Source organism: Achroia grisella, unplaced genomic scaffold (genome assembly GCF_030625045.1).
Source record: "Achroia grisella isolate CSIRO2021 unplaced genomic scaffold, CSIRO_AGI_Agris_v1 utg512, whole genome shotgun sequence".
NCBI classification, from domain to species: domain Eukaryota; kingdom Metazoa; phylum Arthropoda; class Insecta; order Lepidoptera; family Pyralidae; genus Achroia; species Achroia grisella.
Window position 1 is genome coordinate 4153175 of NW_026712906.1, and position 16693 is coordinate 4169867.

The 16693-nt window shown below is 35.1% G+C and overlaps 2 protein-coding genes across 3 annotated transcripts; one reads left to right on the forward strand and one right to left on the reverse strand.

The window, feature by feature from the left end:
• LOC131846804 (uncharacterized) lies at positions 1 to 9614 on the forward strand. The gene is made up of 7 exons (XM_059196211.1): positions 1 to 226; positions 308 to 393; positions 3299 to 3493; positions 6301 to 6407; positions 6488 to 6631; positions 6711 to 7843; positions 7997 to 9614. The coding sequence occupies exons 1-7, from the start codon at positions 136 to 138 to the stop codon at positions 9223 to 9225; spliced, it is 2985 nt and encodes a 994-aa protein (XP_059052194.1). The 5' UTR covers positions 1 to 135; the 3' UTR covers positions 9226 to 9614.
• Positions 9615 to 15194: 5580 nt separating this feature from the next.
• On the reverse strand, positions 15195 to 16511 carry LOC131846778 (acyl carrier protein, mitochondrial-like). 2 transcript variants are annotated; one of them, XM_059196174.1, is made up of 3 exons: positions 16304 to 16511; positions 15836 to 15946; positions 15195 to 15711 (listed from the first exon to the last, which is right to left on the reverse strand). In XM_059196174.1, the coding sequence occupies exons 1-3, from the start codon at positions 16469 to 16471 to the stop codon at positions 15532 to 15534; spliced, it is 459 nt and encodes a 152-aa protein (XP_059052157.1). In that variant the 5' UTR covers positions 16472 to 16511; the 3' UTR covers positions 15195 to 15531. The 2 variants fall into 2 exon arrangements, with proteins under 2 accessions (XP_059052157.1, XP_059052155.1); XM_059196172.1 differs by lacking the exon at positions 15836 to 15946 and adding an exon at positions 15982 to 16098.
• Between the last annotated feature and the right edge of the window lie 182 nt (positions 16512 to 16693).

Sequence of the window (16693 nt, forward strand, 5' to 3'; positions counted from 1 at the left end):
TTCGACATTTGAAACGTATCTATTTATGAAATGCATTTTGCAAAAAAAATCGACAAACAGAATCTTATATAATTATTTCCTATCAAATATTGTGTCCGAGATGTGCCTACAAACATACCATTAACAAGTTTATATATGTTACTGTGTAATGTTAAAATAAATGAAAACTTAACAAAGATGGTTTCGACCATTTCCACGCTGAATCTCAGAGAAAAATACAATAAAGGTGCGCCATATTCTGGCCTCTGTGTGATAAACAGGTGTATTTATATTATTTCGAACTAACATCAATGTTTAACTTTTACAGTTAGAAGAAACTTTTGTTTTTATTTGGATATCCAAGATCAAGGACTTGCAAGATCTATATCACGAAGAATACAAGACATGGGTATGGTGAGTGTCTACTAGAACTTATAATAAGTACTTTACCGCCAAAACACCTATTGTACGTAATATAAATACGTAGCATATTTTTGGTTATGTAGCTACGTAAATAGGTATCTATTGCTTTTCAGTATAATATGGTTATACATATGTGACATTAGCTTCCTATTGTTTTCTATAGATTGCATGTATATTACATTTGGTCGTATTATTGACATTCGTGCTAAAGAACGAATCTCAAATTTCTCGTCATATTGCGTATATCGTATTGTATATATTTTTTTACATTAAATTAATATTGAATAATATTGAAAATACTAGAATAATGTATAATGACATAAATTATTATTAACAAATACGAATTAAATTTTTCAAAAACATGTACCATAAAATGAATATGCGCGAATCGGAACGCTCCCTTTTTTACTGACCAATGACAAACGTTCCCCTTCCACATAGAAGCAGCGCCTCTTGCGACAAAAACAATAACTAACAAAATATCTCCATCTTGTGTGACAGATTTGTGTTTGTTGTTAATTTTTCAATTTTCATTTAGTTAATGTGAATAAATGACTTTAAAAAGTGTTTGTGTTATATCGTAAGTGATAAAAATTTACATTACGTATTGTGGGAAGTTCTTGTGTTGTAATACTTTGCAAATACGAGTTATATCTAACAGTGACGAAGTGCCCGTCTCAGTGACTAGTATATAGTTACTTATTTTTGTGATAAGCGCAACGCGGGGCTCTCGCGGACGGCTTTTGGGTAAGTATATATGCTCTATTTTACTTACACATATTTGCCGACACAGCGATTGTGTCAGAATTGTTTAGAAAATAGTTTTAAACAGTCATGTATTCACCCGTAAAGCCCGTAACTCTCATTTGATTTTGGGTCATCTTTTGTACGCTCGCGCTAGAGTCGCTGCCGCAGCGCGAAATGCAACGGGCCGAGGCCGCGCGACGCGCTCTCTCGTGCTATAGTGCACTACATCCATTTTAAAAGCCGTTTGAAATGTAGTTTCCTTTGGGTTACGCGTGTGTATGCTTGATTTTTGACAGTTGATATTACTTTTCTGTAAGCAAAGAGATGTGATTCTTATGTCAAGTGTCTTAGGGTTTAATTTGATGTGAGGGGGTGTGGTGTGTTATTTTTTTGCGCGGGACGATTGGCGGGAGCATACTAGGGCGCTACGCCACGGCCGGCGGCGTCCATGTACTCCGTCTCGCCGGCCGAGTTTCGAGGAAAACTGTATTATGTATCGCTATAGCGCGTTGGTACCTCACAAATGCTCGCCCGCGCTGCGTATGCCATTGTTTCCTAGTATTACGTGTGGCACTTTTTCTAAGTATACCTACCAAGTTTGTTTCACTCAGCATATTACACTGCTTGCATCACTATATTATAGTCAGCAAAGTGTAGTGATGACTTTGCAATGTATAGTAAAGTGCAGCTGCAGTGGTATATGTCAAATATGATGACATTGACATTATATTACACATACAGCATTATCATTAGTTGTGACAGATTGGCATAGTAGAGATAGCTCCTGAATTATTATTATTAAAAAAAATATATACTGAAGGATTCTTTTTTTAAAATTGCTGGAGTGAAAACTCTTTATTGTTACCCTTATAGGAATATAATTTATGACTGTACCAAATTCATATTGGTTTTTATAAGAATATATCAGAAAATTAGCTCCGATTTATAAAATAAAATTTATTTTTTCTTATAAACTGGCATATTGAATAGAATAGAATGTTTATTTATGATGCTTTGTCTTTAAATATGTTTGTAGTACATACTCAGCATGTTATGAATCCGATACAAAATCATTGTTATTACATGAGTCATAATAATTTATGAACATGTGATTATTATTAAAACTTATCTTTGTCCAAATATTATTGACACATGTAATCATTATTAATGTTGTAATTTTTACTAATTTAAGACTGAAATATTTAAGTAAACACAATTTTTAAATTAGACTTGTATCTTTTTTGCCTTTGTGTCACACTTGGCAAATACTAAAATATTATTTAAGGAATGTATTTTTTTTTAATTAATTCCAGCCTGGTGTTATATATAGATTTTTATTATATTTCATTCTGTATTTTTAGAGTTTATTAATTACAAACAACAAACAAACTTAATAATATAAATACAGAATATAATATTCATACTCCAAAACAATAATAAATTCTATTGCAACAACTGTTTATAAAGACTAACTAGACTACTAACGCCATCTAGTGGTTAGATTTGAAATCTTTATAAGAGTATTTTAAGTATGTCTTTCTTCCTTTGAACAAACATTTTAAATTTAAAATCATAATATTGAGTAATACAAACAATAAACTATCAATAGGTTTGTTGTTTTTTTAAATGTACTTTAAAGTAATCAATTCTATTTGAAAAATTTCAGTAATTTTTTTATATTGACATTCTTGGTCACTTCTAGGTATAATTATACCACTAGAGGTGTGTGAGGAGATAATATATATTTTAATATATGTTACATACCGATATACTAGTACTGCTATTGTATGCAAACATTCAAATTCAAAATATCTTTATTCATGTAGGTCTATTACAGACTTATAATATGTCAATCCACCATCAGTTCGGAATGATTTTGAACTGAGAAGATCTGACAAGTTTCAAGCTTTAAGCTTTAAAAATATTATTTCCATAAAACCTTTATCTCCCCTTTCAATAAAAAGTAGCCATAAATTTAATTTAATTTAAAGTAGTAGTAGATTTAATTTAAATCGGTTCAGTAGTTTTTGGAAAGCGAGGCAGACATACAGAGTTGCTTTCGCATTTATTATATTAGTAAGGATATGACAATGAGCCAGCCATCATTGCAGTCAATGTTACAGAATCAATAATAATGATGTTGTTACAGCAACAAGAGGTGTTCCTAACGTCGCGCGTGACTCACGTGGTCCGGGAGGCAGAGGGCGAGGTCGCGGCGCGATGCTGGCGGCGCGGCCCTGACGCGGCCCGCGCGCGCGCTGATGCCATGCTGCAGAGGGTGCGTCCACACCCTCACCCGCCTCCTGCGCACTGCTCCAACTACATACTGCTCACAGTACACAAGGTCCTTATTTTAATTATCTACTTTGATTTTGAGACATTTGTTACCAAACATATCAACTCAATGTTGAGAGTTTGGGCTATTGTCAGGTGCTTGTCAAACTATTTCTTTTTATTGAGGAGTTTGGGCTATTATCAGATGTTTTACACCTGTAGCGCTGCAACCTACATACATCTATTCCCCACCCTTTTTCAAAGTTCACTACCTAGACTCGTCAGGGAAAAGAATTAAAGGATATTCTTTGGAGCACTCCTCAGGATTGAGTGTATACTTTCCAAAGGAGATATTTTGTGTATGCATAAATGTGCTACAATCACAAATATTAAAAAAAATAAACAATAAGAAAATAATTAAGGACTGAGAGGAATCTATTTGTCAATTACTTTTATCAGCGCAATCTTATAAGAAGGGCATGTGTGTGCATATGTGTTTGTAGGGTGCAAGGGTAAAGTAAAGCATTTAAAACTGAATCGGTTGTAGAATGTGGACTAATGACCCCTTTGCTAGCAATGGACCATGTCAGAATGACCTCCTCTGGAAATCATATTAAATTCCTGTTGAATTTGTCAAGATGGGCTAACTGTTCACTTCATGTTCATCTTCTATTGGTACCTCACAAGCGTAAACTGTTAGTGCAGGCGGGTGCACCATTCCATTATATTAGATTACCAGAAGTAAACTAAAAAGTCCGCAGTATCCCCTATTTTGCCTCCAAGCATATTTCTAAGATGTCAGTTATAAGGTGCAAATTAGACACTAGAATTATAGGATAACTTTTAGTCCTAATATCATGTGAGTGGTATTGCAGATGTCACATGATAATGTGATATCCATAAGATGTCTGCATGGATGCCTCAGTATCACCTACTTCACCTGCCAAGCATCTTTCTAAGGTTGTCGGTTATAGGGTGCAGATTAGGCGGTAAAATTGCAAGTTAACAGGCATGATTTTAGTCTTAATGGCATGTGAGTGGTATTGCAGGTTATCACATGATAATATGATATCATAAGTTGTCTGTGTGGATACCTCAGTCTCGTCTACTTCGCCTGCCAAACACCTTTCTAAGGTTGTCAGTTATAGGGTGCAGATTAGGCAGTAAAATTACAGGTTAACAAGCATTTAGTCCTAAGAGCATGTGAGTGGTGTCGCAGTAGTCACAATAGTATATTGTAAGCTTAATTTCGGTATAGATTGGGTAGTAAAATTAAAGTTCATGATTTTAGTCCTAATAGTATTAGTGGTATTGCAGGTGTCACATGATAATGTGATATACTTAAGTTATCTGCATAGGTGAGAGATTTAATCTTAGCCTCCAAGTTTGGGCAAGCAGCTGTAATTTTGCATTTCCGTGCAGATTAGGCAGTGAAAATACAGGATAAGAGGCATGATTTTAGTCCTAATAGCATGTATGAGTGGTATTGCAAGTGTCACATGATAATATGATATACTTAAGTTATCTGCATAGGTGAGAGACCCAATCTCACCTAGTTCAGCCGCCAAGCATCTTTGTAAGGTTGTGTTTCGGTGCGGATTATGCAGGGCAAGTACAGGATAAGTGGCATGATTTTAGTCCTAATAGCATGTATGAGTGGCATTTCAGGTGATACAATATAAGGTGCTGTTCATGTATATAGGTGACGGTACCTACTTGTGGTGAGCTTGTTTATAATAAAAAAAAAGTTTTCTACACAACCTTGTATATTGGTATTATTTATATATATTTCATCAAATAGTTGTTTAAAAGTTAAATAACATATTTTCAAGATTTTTTTATCAATTTTTATTCAAAATGAAACAATTTTTTTTTTATTTTTTTTTTATATTTATTGTATCAATTTCTTTTTTAATTTCCTTAGTTTTTGGTTCAGAAAATAAATAAAATAATTAATTTATTAGATATAATATTAATTATATTGGTATCTTAATAATTTCTACCATTTAATTCTGTAAATATAGTATACCATCCTTATAAATAACATAGTAACAAGTACAGGAAAATACTACTATTTATATAAATTCTATTAATTTGTTATTACTATTGATCAATTTAATCATAACATTTCCAAAATAAATATATATTTTCTTGTAATCAATACAAAAAACATTTACTCATGTACAACATGTACATTTACTTATGAACATCAAGTTTTTATTAACATTTTTCCCCTACAGTTGAAACATTACTCTCTTATACTTTTAAAATTATTTTGTGATAGTTTAATTACTTTAACAATAATAAAAAGCAATATAACTACTTGATATTACATATTAGTTACACATAACTTTGTCTGCACAAATTATAATGTACCTAATCCATTATTTCACCCGCTTTTAAATTTTTGTTTCAGTTAAAAGAGTCACAGGCTCTTTTCGAACTTGCGATAAAATCAACCTAGTTAAAAACTCAAGCCTTATCCATATAAATTAATAATAATAATAATAATAATTCTTTATTGCGCACAGACAAACAAAGAACAATAAAAAAAAATGATAAAAAGTTATATTAATGTGTAATGAATCCACATTCTGATCTAGCAGCAGTATGAAATATAAATTTAAAAAAGTTATTTACCATAATTACATTCTTAGTTATTGCTATAACATTAAAAGTATTATATTTTCTTCTTGTATATACTATCCTGCTACAAAACACGGACATTTATATTATTGCTTTCTATAATAACTTTTTTTACTTCCATTATATATTTTTTTCTTCTTATATTAATTATAATTACTTTTAATATATAATGAACATTATGCCTCTTTCATTTATTCTTATATATTTACATTATATTTATTAATCTTTCAGGCTATAAATCTATTGGATAAACTGTATGACACATTCTTCACGGCGCCGCGCAAAGCGCATGTCAGGTTCTTCACTAAACCTTTTATCAAGATTGAATTTTTGGACAAGTATGGATCAACATTTCTTCAAATTCTGCTAGCCCACTAGTCTTTCCTGCGTATTAACTACTTTTCTCATTCCATTTCAGAGTGTGTAGACCTGTTTTCAAGGAGTTTGATGAATGGCCTGAGATATCAATAGAGCCAGACCCGCCCAAAGAAAAGAAAGAAACTATAGAGTCAACTACAACACTAGTAAATAATAACAGCCATCTTAAAGCTGTAAGTCAAAAGTAAGTAATTATTGAGAACACAACATGTAGTTGTCTGGTTTTACTGTATTATCATTTAATAACAGTACATTTATTTCAGAATGACAAGAAAAAGTCGACCACGTATCAAAGAGAGAGAAGAGAAGGAGACCAAAGGAGGTTACTGTGAAATTTGTAACACGGATTACGTAGATGCTGCTTTGCATCGACGATCGCCACATCATTTGGCATTCGTCAGAGATCACACCAATTTCCTAGCTTTAGATTCCTTGATCAGTTCCAGTACAGACGTCACTACATTCCTTGACAAAGCAACGCCGATTAATGGCGAAAGGAGATCCTTGCGAAAAATATGCAATGGGGACATGGAACAGCCAAAGAATAGGCGTTCAAAACGATCTCAAACACCTGATTCAAATACAAATGGAAACCAAAGTCCTAGACGCAATGGAGGCTTGGATGATGAAAGGAAACACAATACGAGATGTAGTAAAAGATACAGTGATGCGCATGCGGAAGATCGACAGTACTACAAAGTTGTTGGTGTAAGCACGAAGCTAAGGTCTAGTGGTGGGTTTGCAAACAAAAGGAAGGATTCACCACCTAATTGTAATGGTGCCAAACCTCTGGTTGTGAAATTTAGAAAAGTCAGAAGATCAGAGTTGTCGGTGTTAAGCGACGAGGCTGAACAATTTATGTTTCCAAAGCGCGCTAGTTCAACGAGCTCGACGTCATCAGATGATGATGATAAAGTTCTAGCTCCCAAACGGAGAACTCCGCCTCAACCGCCACCACAGCCCACACCCACATCTGAGAGGCGAAGGCTAGCGCGACCGTTAGCATTAAAAGAAGAATCATCTGAAGAAGATAGTTGGCCAGAAGATAAGAGGAGGCGTAAAAGAAAAGCGCCTGTTGTACCAAGAAGAGGTAGAAGAGTGCCTGGCAAAGCGGCAGCACCACCCTCTGTTGAACTTCCAGAAGAACAAATACCTCCAGTTGCTGCTGAGTCAGCTCGGGCTGGTAATCAACCTGATGGTGGAGTTGTGAGCCCTTTAAGGGAAGAACCTACAGAGAAATGTATGAAATGGGAGGATGGTAGACTGAAATACACTCCAGCTGTGGAACAATTGGAATTTGCATTTGAATCTGTTCCACACAGCGAGCCTTGGTTTGAAACATTCAAACGTCAAGATCAAGATAAAGTTCTTGTCAAAAATATTCCACAATATTTTGGTAAGCAAAGTATTGTAATTTATATACGACTAGTAGTAGTAGTAGTCATATTTAACAATATAATGTATTACAATGAGTATTAACCCTAAAAATATAATGTAATTTTTATATGTATGTCTTTTATTAATTTAGATTATTTTTCTTTTGTTCCAGCATTATATTCAAAGTCACCAAAGTTACCCTATGAAATTGGCCAATTACCACCTTTAAAACCTAACTGCTGTTCATTAAGTGATCTCGTTAAACGAGAAGATAAACCAGGACCCTCAAGGTCATATGGAACTAGAGGAATGAAAAAACAAAGAATACGAAAACGCACAGCGGCAATTTTAGCTTTAGAGGGTCATCCAAGAAAATCGCCCAGAGAACACGCGTCCACATTAGCTATATTGGGCTCTGCTGGATTGTTACACAGGCGAAGGCATCCCGATGATACGAAATCGACAGCATCAGAAGACACGGTTAGTGATATACAAAACAACTTGAAAGTAGAGCCAGTTTTGTCAGAGACACAAGAAGCTTCAGAGAGACTTCAACAGTTTTTGTCTGAAGTCTTCGAGGATGCAGCCGATTTTGAGGTGTCAGACGAGCTTATGGAGGGCGAAACTATGGTTACCACATCTACCAATATTCCTGATGTGTCCAGTCTAGTACTCGAATGTCAAGATTGTGATATAATTAGGAACGAAATCAAAGAGAGAGAGGTAGACCGAACGAGATCGAGACGAGGCAGGTTCAAGAAGAAGAACAGAACAGGGTGGCCCAACAAAAAGAAACAAATAAAGAAATCTTCCAGAGGGAACAGTCTGGACGCTGAAAGGAAAACGGACAGTAGTTTAGATAGGTCGTCGGCGGAACCGCCCGACGACGAGACCACTCAGGACACGCTCAGCGAGGAGGACCCAAATATGTCGGAGACGGAGAGAGATGAAACTATGTTAACAGAGGACAAGTCTAAGTCGGGAGACGAGAACGACGAGACCCTATTGGGAGATAAAATGAAATCGGAAGACGAGTCGCAGGACAAGTTTGAAGACATGGATGTAGACTCGTCTCACAATAAGTCCACGCAGCTAGACTTAAAACTGCTTCTCCGGGACGAGAAGCCGAAAGGCAATAAGGGTGTGGAAAAAGACGAGAAGCGAACGTCGCGCTCGGTATTTGAGGATGAGAAGGAGGTTCGGAAACGGAAACGCGGGCTGCAGGGGCTCGGCGGCTGGCTGCAGCCCGTCGTGAGGGTGGCGCGGGTGGACCCCGGGGCGGCGCGGCGGCTGCGGTCGGCCGCCCCCGCCTCCCCCGCCTCCCCCGCCGCCCCCGCCGCCCCCGCCGCAGCCCCCGCCGCCCCCCACGCGCCCTCGCGCCGAACCAGCCGCCCACGGTAGCCTCCGGCCCCCGCTATACCCAAATGAGCACTGTGCTTATCGTTAATATTTATTTTGTACATAGCGTCTCAATTTTTACGTTAATATATATCATATCCAAATTAACTGAACGGACCATTCGTTGTGCGCGATGTAACGAAAGATCAGTATTTAAGATTTTGTTATAGAAAGAGTAATATATCTCGAGGGTGTAAATAGTACGTTAATATTTAGATATAGTGACGGACGGCATGTCGTGTGTGCGAGTGCAGTGCATTTAGATGTTGCGAGCTTAGTTTGTATATAAACGTTAATGTATGCTTAGTGAGTACCGTACTTTTATTTCTATGAGATGGAATTTGTGTCGTATAAAGTTTCATCTTAAAAAACTGTATAAATGATTATTCTAATACGTTAGTTTTATTTCTGTGTTATTGTAATTAAAGGTCTTGGCAATTAATAATAAATGAATAAATAAACTCTGGACAATTAACACAGAGCTATCTAAACCCACAATAAGCAGGGCTTGTATTATATGTTGTTGTGGATACTAGATACCTGATAAAAAAACATATATACATTTTTTTTTGTAAATACATACGTAATATACATACAAACACCCAGACCGATACAAACGATCATACTCATAAATACAAATGTTTGTACCGTGCGAAGAATCGAACCCGCGACCACCGGAAATGAAGCGGCGTGCGGAGCCGATAGACCATTGAGCCATTGAACAATTATAATTGGCTGATGTAAATCCATCAACTTCTCAACGAACTTGCAATTTATGACTACCCCCATATCCTATCCCATTATTATCCACCAAATCCGGGGGCAGTAACAAAAATTCTAGTCATTCGTTACACGTCGCGTCGGCCACATGTAGTTCCTCAGTTTCTACACGCTGGGACGACGCCAACCAGGTTTGTCTAGATTTCCTACAACAATTCACTATGAATCCACCAACATTATCACAAATTGAGATGTACCAAAAAAACTCGCTAATGACATTATCCAAACCAGAAACCTAAAGAGAGAATCGGATTGCGGTATAAGAAAATTCATGAAAATAACTACATACATAATAAAATAAGATAATGAACTATGTATAGAGGTATACAAAAAATATATAGAGTTGTGATGACAAGAATGGTGGTGAGAGTAAACACACACAGTAGGGTGTAACTTGTTTATTAACTGTTACATCTTGAATTACTCTACCTTAGACTAATTACATAAACTATATGTATGAGCAACTGCGTGACCTACGTGTGGTTATATAGAACGTACACTGGCACAATCTACTATCGAACGTGTTGATTTGCATCACTATATCAGAGTCAACGTGTGCTATTGGCGTTAAAAGCGCCCAAGTCACGTACCACAAAAAGATCGTAGATTTCTGCAATCTCAAAATTTGTAACCGTTAAATAGTATTCTAGTAAAGTTGATCCCATTACTAGCAATGTGCCTTATCAAGTCAATCTTCACAGTGTCCAGTGGAGGATGATAAAGTGAATATGAGGTCTGGTCAGTTAGCCCATCGTGACAAATTCACTAGGAATTTATCACGGTGGTTTCCAGGTGCCTCGTGGTTATCGACCTATCATTGTACATTGCTGGCAATGGAGATTATTAATTACCATTACTAACAATGCCCTTCCCCCACTATTTAATGTTATTTTACTAAATACATGCCTTATTCATTTTCTAAAACGAAAAAACCTTATTTTTACACTGGCGTAGTCTAAAACGTCACAGACAAATATGAGAGGTCACATAGTTATGTACTCCTACTTTGTCACTACCAGAAACGAGTAATCTTATTAAAGCAAATTAAGACTACTCACTACAATTATGGTCAATTGCTGTATCGTACTAATATTATAAACGCTAACGTTTGTGAGTATGGAACGATGGATGTGTCTTACTCTCACACAAAAACTACTGAACCACTACGGATATTAATGAAACTACAGTAATACGTACGTTACACTATAAGTTTTGCGTAACTTTAAAAAACAACATGTTATAACCAAAATATTATGTTAATTGCTTTTCAAAATAGAGTATTTTGAAAAGCAACTTTACATTGTAAACATTTTTTCATGCGATCGAACCATTTTTTAAAACAGGAGGACCACAGATCTGTAGGCATTTTTTCTACGTGCAGATTGCGACGCTATCACTGCCTCTTCGGAGTTATTAAAAGTGAAACCTCTCATCAAATCTTTAATTTTGGGGAAAATACAGAAATTACAGGGTGCTAGGTCGGGGCTATGCGCACGATGGCTGACGAATTGTACTTTTTCGGAAGCTAAAAATAACTTTGTTTTGTTGGCCGTGTGTGAAGAAGCGTTGTCATGATGTAGGAGAATGCGGCTTCTTGGTCGTGTTTCGCGAACCTATTCTAACACCCTGGGTAAACAAATGGTAGAATACCACTCGGGATGAACACTCTTTTGATCTTCAAGTGGAATTGTACAGATGTGACCCATAGTTGAGAAGAAAAACGCGATCATTTTTTTACTAACATTTATTGCCTGCCTCACTTGTTGGCCTGTTCTCATTTTGAGACTGCTGTTTTTTTCGTGTTCAAAATAATAAATCCACGTTACGTCTCCTATGACAATGTCATAAACAGCATTAGAATGTTCGTGGTCGCACTTCAGTAGCATCTGTGAGCACCATTCCCCGCGAGCCCGCTTCTGCTCCGCTGTCAGTTCATGAGGGATCAAACGACAACAAAGTTTCCGAACTCTCAATTCTTCGTGTAAAATTTTCTGAATTTGGCTCATACCAATAGTCCACGAATTGTCTCATAGGTAATCTGCTGGTTTTCTTCAATTAGCCGCTTAATAGTAGCCAAATTATTTTCGTTGATGGCAGTTGATGGCCGCTCTTCACGAAATTCGTCACGTAAAGAAACTCGACCTCTCTCAAATTCAGCATACTATCCCCTCACGGTGCTCAAACAAGGTGCTTCTTCAAAGTAAGTTTATTTGAATAAAAAATTATCGCTCTAAAATATTTTCAACAATTCCATTTTCTTTAGAACTTTGATGTGTGATAAAAAAAATTGACAAATGATTTCCCGCCAATTTTTTTTACTACTAAGAAGGTTGCAACGTTTCAAAAAATATAACATTCCAAATTCAAATACTTCCGATTAACTAGAAGTGCAAAACTTTTACTGTGCCCCATGTATAAGTTATACATTAGACTAACACAGGCTATAAGTTTCAGGTGGGTGAATTCGCGGACATACTTGTTACATACAGATAGATGATGTACGAAATTGGTTCGAAGTATGTAATATTAGAGAACCCATACTCTATTGAGACAATAACGGTTATCAGAAATGAAAGCCTTACCACTTGCATATGCAGTTTGATAAATTAAGAACGAACTTCGTAGCTTCGAGTTTATTTTTATGTGACAAAACTGATTTGTCAATATTTACAAAACTGATAATCATGTTTCGTTTCCCCTACGCATGGGAATCCATGATGCTGATCTCGCCATGTGGTCTCTACGTGTGGCAGTTTTCTACTATTTACCGTCTCAAGTAGTCAGTCGCTTTGCAATTTATTGACTTATTTAAACAAATACGTGAGTCGTAAAGTTGTTAGAAATATGGACTAATGACCCCATTACTCACAATGTACATGTCAGGTTGACCTCCACGCGGTTACCCCTGGAAATCATCATGGTGAATTCTAGTGAATGTGTTACGCTGACCTGACGTCATTTTCATATTATCCTCCACTAGACCCTGCCAGCGTAAAACGTTAGTGCATGAGGGAATATGATTCCATAATCATCCAAAAGACAACAAACCGAAGCCGATAACCAGAAATAATATTTATGAAAGCGAATTTCACAAAGAAGCAAAGTGAAAGTCTTTATTCAAAAATGTTAAAACTTCATACCTATCCGAAGTTTAGTTTGTCTTCAATTTAGATAGATAGATAGATAAGTTCTTTATTCAACAATTACAAACACATAGCATACATGAGATACATTTTATAAATAGAAATAAAGTTTACAAATTAAAGAATACAGAAATATAATATTACAAAATAAAATAAAAATAGAGGTGCCTTTATGTGTCGCAATGATGAAGAGGCAACCAACTCAGCATGAAGCTACAGATAAGTCTGCAGCGCTGATATTCTGTTGGCTCCTATAAATTTGGTATATTTTTTTATTACAATTTATTAAAAGTAGTTCAATTTCATTTTTCTCGGCTAATATAACCAACTGAAATGAAGGACGAAGTTCGCATCACGTATAAAATATTGGACTTTTGAATATGAAAATTATAATGTAGGAGTACCTACGTTTCCGTATTATACAAATGGAAATGTATTGCAGAGGTCATCGACATTTGCTTTTCCCTTCCGCCCCCTATCGGTAGATAAGTACAATCGGCTTCATAAATATTAGGCTACATACATACCTGACTACGTATACTCTATGTATGTGCGTAATTATTGGATAACAAAGTAGTCTAATTTCAAACGAGTTTTGACATTTAAAAAACAAAATTTTGTATTTAAGTATATATAGCGCGATGGTTAATACCTCATCACTATATCGTTATATATGATGTGATGAGGTGTCGCTAATAAATTTGTGTTTCCTGTGGTATGTATAGTTAGTGAGAAGGTATAATAATTGTTCTACATTAGTAAGTTTATTTGATGGTGTGCTACATGGCTTATTAGTAACGCGTACACTCGACACGGAGTCGTAACGTGGACTGACTTTACATTGTACTTAAGTCTGTTATGTGGAGACATAAATAAATGGAAAGTTGTTGAGTGTTGACAGAAATATTACAAGTGTGGGCACAGATATATTCAATATTCATAGAACATAGTAAGATAATAAATTACTGTTACCTTTTTAAATTGCATTTCTATATACTCATTAGCGGCTTTGATAACAATAATAAGGCTATGATAGACTGATGGTGTACATAAGAATGTTCACGCAAAAATCTATACATATGGAACTAACTGTACCAATGTTTATATCAATAACGTATGGTACCAACGTCGTTATAGATCATAGACAGTTGCATAATGTATTATGTATAGATAGAGGTAGATATTAACAACTAAAGCAACTACACACATGTGGCGCTACTTTAGCGCCATCTGTTATTGACTAGATGAACTTGAAATGTCTCGCGTTATTCGTAAATCCATACAGATTAGTACTATACTGATACTAAGATAAATTTATAGTTAAAATTATTAGGTATAAATGAAATATAATATGTAATATATTTTCACTCCACACATACCCAGGTATATATTTACGGCAATAATTACGTCTCGTCCCGTTGCTTTCATAATCTTTATAGTTACTCTACGCGATAACAGATGACAGCACACAGAAAACTGCTGTTAACACTACCTTTCAGTTTATAAGTACCTATTTTACCCACATTTAGCTATATATTTCTCTAACAATGCGAGGGTATGCAAGATTGTATGAAACACACTTCAAAATATTAACAATGAACAATACTTATTGTATTAATAACGTTTCATTTTGATAAATATGCTTCAGAATATTATTGTTACAAATACCTACCTTAAATTTTTACGGTTAGCCTAATTATAACGAGCTGTTGAGGTAATTTGAGTTGAAAAGCATATAAACTGCAGTAGTATCAAAGATTAAAAATAAAACAGCTCAGTAATTAGCGAAAAGAAAAAATATTATTAGTAAAGATGCTTTCATTTTGCACATGTGTTTTCACAAAGCAATTATCGTTTGTGCATCAGTTGCAAATTTTAAAATTAATAGTTTCAGATGACTATCTGGCGCATACACACAAACAAAATTTAATCTCCCTTTTTATAATATGAATGTGAACTTCTTGCATAGATAAAATTATTATTGACTGTAGATATTCTTAATACGCTCATATATAATAAAACAACTACATAAAAATAATACAAAATAACTCAAATACACAATTGTTTTATTGATACATTGGTTTTGGGGATTATAAAATGAAAGTAGTCAATCTAATCTAACAGGCATGTAATCAATAAAAACAATTTACACTTTATACATCTCCGCAGATGGTACCATATCAGTTTTACATAGTCCATTCTTGTTTGAATAACATGTAAAATTAATCTGAACTAGACACTAAGCTGTATACCGTAATGTCTTAGACCAACTGTTTATTTATAACACATTAATTTTGTCTATGATCTTATATTATCAAGTGATGAAATTATTCACAATAAAAATTATTGATCTAAATTCTTGAGATAAACAGCAATGGCTTCACATTTATTCGTAAATATCTTCCTTATCAGCAATATATTGGATTATGTCTTTTGGTCTAACAAGCCTCTCTGCATCAGCATCAGGTATTTCAAAACCGAATTCATCCTCCATAGCCATAATGACTTCAACATGGTCGAGGGAATCGAGTCCCAGATCAGTCATGAAATGGGATTCTACAGATAACTGAAATGAAGATGAAAAAATAGTTATCGCAAATTACTTGTTAGTAAGAACACAGATAAAGATAGAAATTGAGATAAAAGTAATATTGTATAAAAAAAAAAGATATTTTGAGAGACAATGCTACCTTTTCAGGATTAATTTTGTCATAAAGCTGTAGTACAAGGATCACTCTACTTTTAATAAGGTCTAAAGAGAGTGGGGGACCACCGCTGTACTTGCGGACACCACTGATGTTCTGAAACAAATGTATGAAAATAAATGTAGCTATACCTGACTAGTACTCAGTTTGTCGTAAGCCCTGCACACTTTCAACACTCGTTCCTCAATTTCCTGCGGAGAGGGTTTAGACTGCGCGCCAGAGTATTGTTGTATTCGCTGACATTGCACCTAAACATTTTATATTAACACTCAGAGTGTATACACATTTGTTATGCAATACTTTGAGGTTATAAAACATAGGGCCTCAGGGAAAATAAATAGGGATACAGAATACTTTTACTATTGTTATAATATACTTCAATTCATAGTAAATATATAATAATAACTATATTTATTTCAATAAATAATGATATTGATTGAAAAAAAACCTTACCCCAGTTTGTAAGTGGTTGGAATTATATATCTGAACGGCACACTTTATTGTACTATATTTTTGTTTTAAGGCCAAAGTAGAAAATCTGCAAACAACCGGCGTCTTATATGTGGTGGATTTTCGTAGTAATCCATTGAAAACACTGCGAACAAGATTATTAGCAGCCATTTTTCCGACTTCAAATAATAATTTTCATAGACTAAATGATTATTTTGCCTTTTTTTAAGAACTCTCGTGAAAGAATGAGATGCAGGGTAACTTCGATACTGCTTTAATTTGTGTTCTAACTTTTTCTTATACAACAATATTACAAACTACACTTGGAAAGGTATAGTAGTAGTAGGTAAGTAAATTTTTAGTTATTATTCCAAAGGTAATAATCACTCCATA